Source organism: Nymphaea colorata, chromosome 11 (assembly GCF_008831285.2).
Source record: "Nymphaea colorata isolate Beijing-Zhang1983 chromosome 11, ASM883128v2, whole genome shotgun sequence".
NCBI classification, from domain to species: Eukaryota; Viridiplantae; Streptophyta; class Magnoliopsida; order Nymphaeales; family Nymphaeaceae; genus Nymphaea; species Nymphaea colorata.
In genome coordinates, this window is record NC_045148.1 from 16482537 (window position 1) to 16495846 (window position 13310).

The window sequence follows — 13310 nt, forward strand, 5'->3', positions numbered from 1 at the left end:
TGGATTGTTGCTTAAAATTGATCAGAAATTGGGCAGCTGGAAGAACAAATTGCTGTTTTATGCAGGCAGAATTTGCTTAATCAGGTATGTCTTATCCACTATCCCCTCTTACATAAGCATGGTATATAAACTGCCTCTTAAATTTATGCAAAAAGTCGAAAGCCTGTGTGCTAACTTCCTCTGGGGTAGCAATAATAACATAAACAAAACACATTTGGTTAAATGGAATCAACTTTGCTTACCGAAGAGCAAATGAGGAGTTGGCATGAGAAGGATCAAGGACACTAATACAGCAAATCTTGCCTATCTAGCCTGTAGAGCGCTTAGCACCAACAACATTTGGGCAGTTTATGTTAGAAAGAAATACCTCAAGGAACATGGTTTGTGGCATGCTCTGTCTTTCACTAAAAGTTCTAACATTGGAAAGATATAGTTAAATCTTGGAAGCAAATCAAGGATAAAGTCTGCTGGCAAATTAAAGATGGCACAAGAGCCAAATTTTGGATTGACAGTTGGACAGGAAGGCCCCTAGCAGCGGTGATTGATGTTAATGACCCAATTCTTGAGGTTATCAATACTAGAATCACTGTTAGAGAGGTTATGTATGGCCCTAATCAAGCGCTGCGTGATACTGTGAACAGATGGAAGCCTGATATTGCGACACTCACCATGGTGGATAATCATGCTGATACACTCGTCTGGGCTAATCAGCACTCCTGCCCAATCAATCGAAAACAGATTTGGGAGGCCATCAGGCTGCATAAGGAAACTGAAAAGTGGCGACAGTATATATGGGTTAAACATGGATTACCAAGGGTCACTTGGACAGTCTACATTGGATGTTATGGCAGAACCATGACTGAAAACAGACTCAAAAAACTAGGGATGCAGTTGGCCTCTAGGTGTGTTCTATGCCAAAACCATGAGGAGGATGAAAGCCACTTGTTTTTTGGATGTCCGAAGTCGAAAATTTTATGGCAATTCATTGCAGCCAAATTCAATCAAAAGATTTCTCGCCAACAGTCCATTAAACAATGCTTTGTTTGGTGGTTTAGAAGGAAATTTAGAAGAAAACTGTGGGAGGGCATATGGAAAATAACTTTCCACATGGTCATATGGTTCCTATGGCAGTTGAGGAACAAGGTTAAACATGAACATGAACATATAGTTGGTGACTACTGCTCTATATTTTGGGAATATTGCAGAGAACAATACCAAAAAGTTAATCGTAATAGAATGAACAGTCAAAGAGTGGGAATCTGGCTACGCCAAGGCATCATGGCAGCAGATTGGAGCCTCCAAGAAGGAGTTAGTTATAACATCCACATCGCAACTTGGCATGGTGAAGGTTTGAATCGTACTGCAGGACTGATTAGATGTTACAATGGAGAATACATGTTTGGAGTCTGTTCTTGGTCGAAAGAAGGGCGAGCATTCTCTGAGAACTGGATCTTGAACAAATGTCTAGAGAAGATCAATACTTCTGAGCATCTCATTGTTGTACAAGCCAACAATGAGGCTTGAAAAGATAAGCTAGACAAAGTCATCAAAGGTACCACAGACAGGGCAAGACATCTTTTGCACGTGCAAAGGCTTAACAGCAAATTGAAGTTGGCGTACCATCAGCCTTCAGTGGAAATATGTAGTATGTTGTGTTTGTGTTCCGGTGATAGGGGATATAAAGAATGCTTTATGGGACAAGTTGGCTGGGATCCCAGTCAACTTTCTTTTTGATAATGTAATCATCCTCACAAGGATGTGATTTTTTTTGTATATATCCCTATTTTTGTTAATAAAATGGATGAGGGCCTATCCCTCAGCAGGTTTTCACAGGAAGATCTGCAACCTTTATTTATCATACGAACAAAAAGACTTGGAAGCAGGAGTTCCTGCTAATACATTATCTTACTGTAGATCATTAGAAACAGAGCTGGACAAACAAGCCAAGGGAAGAAGATGCAAATAACAATTCCATATGTAACGTCTCGCAAAGTATTCAAGTCTTCAGGGGCATTTGGGCTTTCCACCGTGAGTGGTGATGCTAGCATAGCAAGGGCAGGCCTCCTTGTTGCCGTAGGTGCCGGGAGGGACGCAGTTGCATCTCTTGCAGCAGCTCCCGCACTCGAACTCGCACCTTTTCTGCCTCGATGCCTTTGAACACCTCACACTGCAAGCTTCTGCGCAGTCTGCACCCACAAAAAAACTCACCATCTCAATTAACTGCAAAAGAAGAAGTTCATGGTTGAGAAGCAACGTGTTTGATTGTCTAGAAACCCGAAGTTGTCCCATTAAGAAGAAGATGAACGAACCTATAGTTTGGAGGAGGGATCTTTCATGTCCCTTGACTTCTGCCTGCGAGAGATACATTTCAAAAAAGCGATGTCAATACATACGAGCGGTGAATCGCAACTGTTTTGAATTTTCTGAAACTTCCAATTGTAAAAAGCATAGAAGAAGACCATATGATCAGCAGCGTTAAACTGTTAAGTGCCAATTCTTAGAACTGGACCGCTTTGGATTTGTTTGCAGCGTTGGGTACGTTAAAAGAAGATGCAAAGTTCATGTGCTAATGCAGTTTGCAGAAAGACTGTGTTTTCTGCGAGAGAGACTGAGAGAAAGAGATCAGAAAGCTTTACTGTTGCAGATTAACCCTGTAGGAGACATACCAATTGCAACTCAGACGCAAGTCTGCCCTCAACAAGATGGAACACCAGAAAGGCAAGAGCCGCGAACACAACTACTGGCTTAATGGCATCCATGATCAGAGAAAGAAGAGATAAAGAGAGCCGATGATGAACCTCTATAGCAGCATAACAGTATTTATAGTGTTGGAGGACGAGTCATCCACGGCAGAGGCTCGTTTAGGGGAAGGCAAAAGGCTCATTCTGAGCAATGCTGATCCAACAAATTAACAAAAAGAAGTTTGAAAAGAAGAAGAAAAGTTTTAAGCATCGATTCCCTGACCCCCACTGAGCCCACATTCCTTGGACTCACAGAAGGAAGGTGCAGTAACTCCTCTGTGCAGACCGCGTTGGTTTCTTTTAAATGCGTCACTCTACATAGGATCGAACTATACATCTCCGAATCGGCCTTTTCATTCATCTTCAACCACATTGAAACGAATCATTTAATTATCACACTCATTAGTATTTTAACTTAGCAACATTCAAACCTACAGAGCATCATGGATAATTCTCAGTATAAAGAAGAATCAAGACAGCATTTTCCTGCCACTGGAAGAAGCTCCGATTCATCTCCAGCTCTCCTGCTTCGACTCGTCCGTCCGATCCGAGTCGATATAGGGGTCAATTTGATAAATAGATGTTTAATGATATTAGTCCACCGATAATGACGATCAATTTATATAGTTTTTGGATGCATCTTATGATGCATGCTACTAAGGGATTCACACACCTTGCAACGTGGTCAAGTTAAGTTCCAAGTCTAGGCTTACACAGTTACATTAGACGAGTAAATTAATGTTTCATTCCAGAATGGGGAAGGGTGTTCAAGAATGGAAGACAAATTGAAGAAGATCAAGCATACGTGCACTTTCTAGGCCAGAAAATTGTAGGACCTTTAAGAAAGTTTGAACTTTTTATGTTATGGTGAAAAAGAAAAGGTACCTCAAAGGGGGCCTTCTTTCTTTATAAGTTATTGCATCCAGAAAAATCTGTCATAAATAATTCTTCTCATGACAGGCTCGGTAATATGCAAAGATGCCAAAATAGGGTAAATTGCAAATTGGATTGATCTGTATAAAACATGATCTAGCATCCAGAGATGTTTAGTTTACGTTGTGTGTGCTAATGCTTGTGCAACAAATAAATAATTTTGACTACGAAAACACAGAAAGAGATGAAAAACTTATTCTTAGGATTTGTGGGTAGAACTTTAGCAATAATACTGCTATCTTGCTAGGTAGGGAAAATGTGATGCAACTTCCACTATTTTATTTCAGATTTCAGAATATTCTTTCTGCAGTAGATACGGGACGAAGGAAGATAACAATAACAGTGACGTTGTCTTTGCTTCCTCTTTCAACAGCTTCTGTGGCAAGTCGTTTAGCACACATGGTAGGCTCTTTGACAGTATCCCGGATGATGGGAACCACCTCATCATTACCTAACACATCCCACAAACCATCACTAGCCATCACCTGCGTCATTTGCATCAAATTGTTTTAGACATTACTTCAAATGTTAGCAATAATTAGAAACAAGAATGAAAAAGCAACCACAATTAAGAGATCAAACCTCTCATCCATCTAATTGTTAACCAGATGAGTTGATTAAAAAGATTACGAAGGACTTGTATTTTTAGCAAAGATATGCATGTCATGTACCCATTAGAGACACCAAAATAAGAAAACCAGACTCTGGTTCAGATTGTTTCAAAATCAAACTTCAGTCCTCATCACAGAGAAGAAAATGCAGGTTACCAGCATTTTCCTTTCAGTTCCTCCTGTACTTGGCCCAAATGGATATCAATCGGGCAGGTAATCAAGGACACTAACCTTCTAAAAAGCAATTGATTTACATGCTGGCAACTCTAGTAGTAACTAACAGCAAAACTTAAAAAATGCAGGAAGGCAGATATTTGACAATACCAAAAATTCATCATCAGATGACAGATCTGTTTCTGTTATTTCAGGCTCTGCAGTCACAGCAGGCTTCAAATCATCATCTCCAATTGACCGTGTCACCTGTGAACATAAGTTTCAGGAACAGGAAGTGCCGAATGCAACCAATGATTTCAATAGAACAACTGTAATTGTATTTATTAAGCCAAACGAGAAAGCTTTCTAAAAGCGATACTCAGTACAGCCTTGCAGTGTCGTTTCGAAGTGGAACAGATTGGTGACAAAATTAATTGGTAACCATATAAACTGGAAAGAATGGAGGAATGACAAACACCCTATCTGCTCTTATGAGCCTAGATAACCTGCAGTGCAGCTGGACCAATCCTCCATGTGTCAATCTGCCATTTGACTTCTCCTCCAGCCCGAATAATTCGTTCCCTTTCCTGGGGACAGCTAGCTACATGATCCTGCATTTTGCCTAACCTTTAGTAAGCAGTAAAAATGCACTTCAATTTCTTAACGAAGGTGAATTTCATAATCTGAAATATCAATATGTTTAACCTTTGAAAGAGCATAGGCTTGCCCATCGCGACATAGGATTGTTCTGCAATCACCAGCATTTGCAACAAAAAGTTTGTTTCCTACTATCAAAGCTGTAATTGCTGTGCAGCCAGGATGGAAATTCCTTTGTTTGCTTCTTAAAAGTTGACATGATTTCAACTGTTCTCTGAACTCAATATCAGTTCTCAGGAATGAATCTGATAGTGCATCTGAGGGACTGCATAGGCAATCAATGTCTCAGAAACCACAATATAAGCACATTCAAAAACATATAAAAGGCTAGCAAACCTTTTCATTGCACCAGAGGCTCGTAAGAATTGAGGTATAGTTTTTACAGCAAATTCTGCAGCTGCGGCACCTAAACAAGGGAAATAAGTACTACTTAGAGTTACAGCATTCGTCATGAGAAGGGAAGATGATACATACAGTTTTACGAACCTCTATGACCATCAAATATCCCAAAGAAGGAGATGTCTTTTATGCTATCCATATGAGGCAATAAAAAGTGTGTATCCTCCATGGACTCCCTTCTACCACATGTTGAAAATGATCCACATGACAACGTGGGATGATAAAGAAAGGAATGCTGAAGCCACACGGTGAAGTTTGCACCATCAGTTGTTGCATGGTTAGTGAATGCCATTCCTCTAGCTGACCAGCTAGTTTCTATTTGAGTTTGATGATTTTGGCTATCCACTGAATGCTCTTTCAGCAAAACATCCTTTTTTATATCATCTGGTTCTTGTATGGCCTTATTCATGATAATATCTAGTTCCTCAACTATCTCAGCAAATAGTGGTCTCTTCTGAGGATCTGGATCCCAGCATCTCATTATCAATGACTGCAAGCTCGATGGAGCACCTGACTTGGCACCAGCTAATACTGGACGCAACCCTTCTGATACTATGGCTGATGTGAGCTGCTGCTCAGTATAGGTCATCTCGAGAACTGTATGAGCCTGAAAGCAAGGTCAAAAGAAAGATACCTGATGTCAGGAGAGAGTGTTAATAACGAATCAGTGAAACGGATACTCAGGCACCATATTGGAAGATATATCAGAATAACCAAGCTAACAAAGGAGAATGCAAAAAATTTGATGAGCAAGACTGAGACCTAGAATACTCTAGTAAAACTGACTGTATTCTGCCGGATGGATAGCATACCAAAACCAAACAACTAGATCAAGTCTCAAGATCAAGTTTCATGCATCGTGGATCACAGTCAGGTGATGTGATTGACCTTCTACAAACTTTCCGCTATAAACAACCAGGAATACACAATTACCTGGGCTTCCGCGCGAAGGTCTGTGTAAGGAACCACACCTGTAAGAAGTTCGCTGTAAAAGGAGAAATGTGAAAAAGGAAAAAGTTAGAAGATGAAAATCATGGCAGAAGAGTATAGGTCAAAGGGATGGCACTGAAGTATTTAGGCGTTCCGCACAATTATATCAGATTTATCATAAAGCAGTGACTTGGCAAACACAAACACAGAAATACATGGTTCTATGACTTGGAACGCTTACTTGGCCGTTATTGCAAAACTATAAACATCTGATTTCTCAGTATGCACATCCTTTCTTAATATTTCGGGTGCCATATAAATTAAAGTTCCAACCATATTCTTCTTGTGGAAACCTCCAGTTGGCTTGCCAGAAGATTTCCAATTTTGAGAAGAGATGTGATGAATATCTTTCTTAAATGTCGCCAGACCAAAATCAGAAAGACGGGGCTGAAGTTCGCTGTCAAGCTGCAACAGATAATTGAAAAACAATTACATTGATGAACTGTATACCTTGTAACAACATATTCTACAACTCCACAGACAATTTATGGCGGTCGTTTGAGCCTGCCTATTTGCTCAGGATGTGAAAGCATAAGATTCATTTGAATCCCTTGGAACTCAAACCCAAGAGTCTTTCTTATTGGGACATGGGTGCGGGGGGCTTAGGTGGTATTGAGTGGGAGAACAGGGGATCTTCTCCTATGAGGAATTTGAGATGCCTTGCTTGCTGTTGCTCAGCCATTGGAAAGGCCTCACACTTTGGCATGACTGGAACATCATTTAGACAGGCCGGAGCTGCCACCTCACTGCCCAGTCCAGCTCAGGATATCAGATCAGACGTCTGAGTCGTTCAAATGCCTTGAGAAGTTTCAGATGGCCAGGCAGTGATCATTCACACAAGTACATGCAAATGACTTGGAATCCCAGACACAGGTCAAGCTATCAATCCAGCTCTCGTTACATGATTAAAAGACCAATTCAAACGATCCTAAAGTACGACGAGGGAGAGAGAGAGAGAAGCATACAAGAATGTTTGCTGGTTTGACGTCCCTATGTGCAATCCCCACGCTGTGTAAGTACCTCAGCCCTTTTGCTGAACAATAAGTAGCCGTCAGGAACGTTACTTCTAACATTCTATGTTTTCATAAATCGCAGTAAAGAAGCCAAAGAACAATATGGACAAGCTAACAGACAATTAAAACATCTCCAAGGAGAACTGCAAAACGCATCACAACAGAATCGTACACTAATCACGTCAGTGTTAGCATAGTTGTTTGGATCCGATAACTAACACCTCAATTTTCAGAAGCGTATTGAGATAATACGAGGAAGAACGAACCTAGAGCAATCATGATGGACAACGCTTGGTGGATTGATGGGCTCCATTCTCGAACATGTAATGCGTCCGCCAAGTTTCCGCCTTCATAGAATTCAAAGAAGAACATGTAATTCGGTGGTCTGGCATGTGCTGCAGCTAACGTGGCTATGCCCGGATGATCCACCATGCTAAAATTCATAAAAAACATCAATTTCCATCAAAATATGAACCACCCATATCGGTTTTTCCTCAAAAACCTATAATTGGAAGCAAGAACGAGGAGCCTTCTGCGAATTCACTGACCACATCAATTGGAGTTCGGTATGAAATCGGTTGAGATCGTCCGACGTCGACAAGACAGGCTTCTTGGCAGCCACTTTTTTGCCAGCCAGCGTTGCTTCATACACGACGCTCTCAGACCCTTCATCGAAGGAGAATGGACTGTGTAAATTCAAGGTGGATTTTCTCGGGTTCAACCAGAAATTCGAGCGCAGTGAAGAGAAATCCAGCTTGTGCTAATGGATAAAGGGAAGAAACGGGTTTACCTCGGGCGATTGGAGAAGAGAGGGAATAGGAGGAAGGGTGGAGATGAAGAGGGATGGTATCGCTTCTACAGCAGCCTCGGATGCAAGTGTTTGGTTCCATGATTTGCACCATTTCTTGCTCGTTCCTCCTCAATTTTTCCACGCTCTTCACCTCTCACTCTCTCTCTCTCTCTCTCTCTCTCTCTCCCTACAAAATTTCCCTCGCTTTATGGGAGGGAAAGAAACGCAATCGCTTACGTCAATCTTCGAATTTTTTTCCTATTCATCCGCATCTTACGAACAATTCCCATATTTGTTCCTGCCTTGAGGCTGGATCTGGATCGTCCTCACCTTTTACTTAGCCATTGCAAATTGGTTTTTGTAGTCAAACTTGATATAGAAAAATGTTTTCCTTCAACAGATGATTGAATGGGGGCACAGGCAATTTTAAATCGCTTAAATTCATTCCTCATAACATAATTATGGGCCTCGAAATTTACTTGCAAATCATTTAGAACTTTGAAGGACCCAGGCAATTTTTGTTTAAAATTTTAAAAAATCGTGTTTTATAATTTCTAAAGGCTAAAAGCAAACTTGTCTGATCCTTTTGAGAACAAAAAAAAATCCCAATATCCTTCTGTCGCTTCTAAAAAAAAATCCCAATATCCTTCTGTCGCTAAATTATTGTTTTCCTATTCGCCCTTAAAAAATTTTAATATGTCCACTAGAAAAGGTAAAAATATAAATGATACCAAAAACTACGCTAACCCTTCTTTTATTACGAAGCCGATCGAGTGTATATATATATACATATATATATACTCCATGCAGTCCACACCTAGGCTCCTGTTTTAGAGCCAAAAAGCCGTCAAAATGAAAAATATATCATCAAAATTTGATGAGATGTACATGAATTTAAAATATATGTTATTGATCTTAGTTTCGAGGCTATCAAACACAATTTTATTTTTATGTTATGGGATTAAAGGACGATTTGTGCATTAAGATATTTCACCATCGTATGTGGAATATTCTAACAAATAACTTAAGTTGCGTTTTGATAGCCAAAGATCTTAGATCCAAGACTTTATAAAAAGTTGTATTTTAAAAGATTGAGATAGTATGAATTTTAAATCTATGCATCATGATAAAAATGCATTTAAGGTTGAATCAAGGGTGGTCTGATCTTAATTATGGATATGAGATTCTAGGATTTTGTATCAAAATAATTGCTCCTTACAGAATAAAATGCTTACTGCAACTTCATAAAATGTTTGCATCTGCATTTTACTAAAAACTGCTATTTTTTTTTTTTACTGATAAATTAACCCATCCGAGAAAATAGTTAGGGTTTTTACTGGCAGTTAGAAAAACTCGAAGGCATCGCGGGCATTGACAAAAACGATAGGTCTGTTTTCGACATTAGGGTCTGTAAAATGGACCTTAAGTGAAACGTTTCAGTAATAAAAGCGGGAGTATCGGAGTTAGGGCCTGTTGAGTTCCTCCTGTGGCGGCCGTCGTAGAGGTGGGCGCGAGGGATTACTCGCGTCATTTCTCTCTCTCTCATAATCGAAGAGGACGGATATCTGAAATAATAGCGAAGAGGACGGGGATCTGAAACAGCAGCGAGGAAGAGGAAGCATTGAAGAAGAAGAAGAAGAGATCTGTATTGTAAGAGCGTAACCCTCCCTTCCCAGTCTATTTCATTTTATTTTTCTTCTTTGCGATGGAGAGAGAGAGAGAGAGAGAGAGAGAGAGAGAGAGAGAGAGGATTAGGTGTCTTCTTCTCATTGTCCTTTCATTTTCGCCCGTTCATTTCTCTGTCGCCTTTTTCAGTCTTGATTCTTCTTATCGTCTTTTTCTCGCATTCCTCCCTGTTTCTTTCTTGTGTGAAGTTTCGCTGCCAAGAAGTAACGCAAGTCTATTGCATCTGGCGATTTCGCCATATCCAAAATCAATTCCTTGGAAGGTGGGAGCCCATTCTTGTTCAGTTTTCCCTTCTTTCCCGTTCAAGTCCATTAAGCAACATTCTGGTGTCCGAGAAAAGTGCCTTTTCACCTCTTCCTTCTCCTTTTTCTGTTACCTTTTCCTTCGCCCCTCCTCCTTTCTGTTTGTCTGTTGATGGCATTTTCTATTTTTCTTTCTTTCTGTTTGCTTTTTTAACTTTTTTGATGATTATTTCCTTTAACGTATTGCATGTCATTTTAATTTTTTTGCCTTCCTGGAATCCATGTTGCTGTCTTGAGTTCTTTTTTCTCTTTTCCTTTTGTAATATGGTTTCTCTATGACTGTCTAGTTCGAAACCTCTGCAACTATGAATACCGAGGAGACCTCGAATGACGGAAACCAAGAGCGCGGAGAAGAAATCGTCGTGAAATCAACAGGAGGTGAACTGCCCCTCAACGATGGGGTCCTTGCCCAGAAGGTTCAAGAAATCGTGGACTTGAAGGAGAAGATTTCGTCTCTTGAGGACGAGCGCGACGATTTGCAAAGCCTGGTTGGGGAACAGGCGTCGAAAATGATGTCCGCCATTGAATCGAGTGAAGAATCCAAACGGAGGGCGGCCGAGACGAGTTCGAGATTAGAAGAAGTGCTTCAGCAACTGGACGAAGCCAACTCCACTGTGAGCGCTCTCCAACAGGAGCAGAATATGTTGAAGTCAGTGGCTTCTCGGGCGGCCGAGCTTGAAATCCAGGTCGTGCGCTTGCAGCACGACCTCATTTCCACCATGAACGAGAAGGAAGAGATGGCCACCGAGATGGAGGATCTGAGGGTTTCGCTTGAGGAGGTCCGGAAAGCTGCAGAGTCAAAAGAGTTGGTGATCAAAGACCTTGAAAATGAGAGAGATTCACTGAAGGAGAAGGTTAAAGAGCAGGATCACAGATTGGAAATCCTCACTAGGGAATTGGAGGAGAGTTTACTGCAATCAAAATCAAAATTGGAAGAGGAGAAGCGCACATTGGACAATGCAAACAAGAAACTGATGTCCATCGAAAGCCAGTGTGAGTTGCAGGATGAGAAGATAAGAACACTCAAGACTCATCTTAGAGAAGGTGAGGTGGAACGCAAAAAGGCTGCCGATGCACTCATGGAGAAGGAAGCAGAGGTCGGCCGATTGGTGCGAGAATTAGATGCACTCAAGTCACAATTAAAGGAGACTTTGGAGGAAAAGGGAGTTCTTGAGGAGCTATCCAAAAACAGCGATACAAAACTGAGGGAGGAGAATGAAGCTATGAAGAAGAAATTGGATGTCGAGATGGGGAGCTTAGATTTGAAGGAAAAGGAAATCAAGGCTTTGGAGAAGACGGTTGGGGACCTCGGTTCGAAGTTGGAAGCGGCTGAAGCAGTGCACAAAGGCTTGATTGAGAAATTTGAATCAAGTGAAAAAAGAAGCTCAAAGGGAGTACCTGCTCAAGAAGGTGTTGGGAAGTTGCCATGGCCGCTGGCTGCTGCAGCATCAACTGGGACGTTGGCAGCTGCTGCTTTCATGGCTTACCTTAAGTATTCCAAGCAAAGGTAGGACGTTCGTTTTTCTCTTTCCTTTTTGGTTCTTTTATTAGTGTTGTCTTTTGCGAATTATGTTGCCTGATGGTATTAGACTGATGGTATGATAATAGTGAGAAGAAGCGAGCGTGAGAAGGGATTTTTGTTTAATGAGATGTTAAGTCACTGCCACACGTTTAAGATACTTTGGTTAATGCAAGACAATTTGGGAGTACATACTAGTGTTGCACTTCCCTTGACAGGGTTTGTCCTTTTCTATCTTTCGAAATAAACTCGAGCCTTTGTTATTGTTGATTTCAGCCGGAAAGGTATATAATAGTTGTTGCTTGGCAAGAGTAAATTCATGCGATCATTCGTAATGTGAAGGCTTCTAGAATTTAAAAGATTAAGCTGCGGATCAAAGTAGATGTTCTGCTGTCTGTTTTTTTTTTCTTTTTTAGGCCAATTGGCCGCCTGGATGCGGAAGAGTGGACATATAAAGGATGAAGGCAAAGTTGAAGTCATGGAGAATCGTGCAATGAAAGTCCTGTTTTCTATTTGTGCTGGACTGTTATATATCTATTCTGGGGTGTTGAGTTATTCGTTGGTTCTAATATCACCAATATAGACCACCAATGCTCCAGCCTTCTCAACAGGTCAGCCTTGGAAAGCCAGAAACCAAGGACTATCCCGAGTGACGGCACTGGGAAGTTGGTAAGCCTGTTTCCGGGCAGCCGTAGTCCAAATGTCCAATCCACTAAACAAATGAAGAACACTTCAGAAATTTCAACGATACAGGGAATTCTGGAAAGTAGATGGGTCTGTTCCTGCCAATTTATCAGACCCACCAAAAAGCAGTCTGGATTTTTATCAACATTTGGATATAGGAGGGTCACTCTGTTATCACTCTGATCGCCTAATTATGACTCTCTCAACCACTGACCAAGCTGAAATAATCTTTTTGTCTATCATCGTTCAGCCTTCAACTGACTGTTTTCAACATGTATTCAGAGTTGCACACTGTCAACTGAAGGAATTCCACCTGATGTAGGAACTGTTGCCGAATTTCTCATTTGTTAGAAAATCTTGTAAACAAGCCAAGAGACGTCGAATGTTTTAGAAGCAAACGTGATGTTTATCTTGTAGTTGTAGAAACTTGTTTCTTTCTGCACATGCAAGAATTTTCCGTTCAACTGAAATGTTACATTTTCCTGTTGCCATGAGCGTCAAAATGAATCTGTTAGATCGCCAGATGACAATTCTTGTAGTTTCTAGCTTTGCAATTCGCTGCACTCCGGAACAGCTACGTGCGTTTTTCTGCAGTAGCAGTTTGCTTCATTGCATGTAAAGGCTAACATAGACTCCCTTTACTGTGATTGTAGTACTTTTGTACCTCCTCGAAAATTTGACATCAGAGCACGAGTCTGTTCCAATTGATTCTACTGTATGTTGCCTCACTGCCATCCTTTTGTATGATGTTCATTCCGTCCTTGTAGTCACTTAGCGTGCAAGCGAGAGAGAGAGAGATATTGCTTCTAGTATTTAGGGATTTCCACCATTA

The 13310-nt window shown here is 40.9% G+C and overlaps 3 protein-coding genes across 4 annotated transcripts; 1 reads left to right on the forward strand and 2 right to left on the reverse strand.

Moving 5' to 3' along the window:
• Positions 1-1870: 1870 nt before the first annotated feature.
• LOC116264725 (cypmaclein-like) lies at positions 1871-3707 on the reverse strand. The gene is made up of 3 exons (XM_031645083.2): positions 2667-3707; positions 2310-2352; positions 1871-2186 (listed from the first exon to the last, which is right to left on the reverse strand). Exons 1-3 carry the CDS (start codon positions 2757-2759, stop codon positions 2005-2007), a joined length of 318 nt encoding a protein of 105 aa, XP_031500943.1. The 5' UTR covers positions 2760-3707; the 3' UTR covers positions 1871-2004.
• A 148-nt stretch (positions 3708-3855) lies between these two features.
• Positions 3856-8595, reverse strand: LOC116264724 (protein kinase and PP2C-like domain-containing protein). 2 transcript variants are annotated; one of them, XM_031645081.2, is made up of 12 exons: positions 8288-8595; positions 8046-8163; positions 7764-7930; positions 7450-7517; positions 6666-6889; positions 6428-6479; positions 5582-6101; positions 5432-5501; positions 5144-5360; positions 4945-5049; positions 4610-4705; positions 3856-4159 (listed from the first exon to the last, which is right to left on the reverse strand). In XM_031645081.2, exons 1-12 carry the CDS (start codon positions 8397-8399, stop codon positions 3965-3967), a joined length of 1944 nt encoding a protein of 647 aa, XP_031500941.1. In that variant the 5' UTR covers positions 8400-8595; the 3' UTR covers positions 3856-3964. The 2 variants fall into 2 exon arrangements, with proteins under 2 accessions (XP_031500941.1, XP_031500942.1); XM_031645082.2 differs by having other exon boundaries at positions 8046-8183; positions 8288-8445.
• A 1444-nt stretch (positions 8596-10039) lies between these two features.
• Positions 10040-12948, forward strand: LOC116265026 (peroxisomal and mitochondrial division factor 2-like). Its single transcript, XM_050080677.1, has 3 exons — positions 10040-10235; positions 10563-11782; positions 12761-12948. The coding sequence occupies exons 2-3, from the start codon at positions 10581-10583 to the stop codon at positions 12798-12800; spliced, it is 1242 nt and encodes a 413-aa protein (XP_049936634.1). The 5' UTR covers positions 10040-10235; positions 10563-10580; the 3' UTR covers positions 12801-12948.
• The last annotated feature ends 362 nt before the right edge of the window (positions 12949-13310 follow it).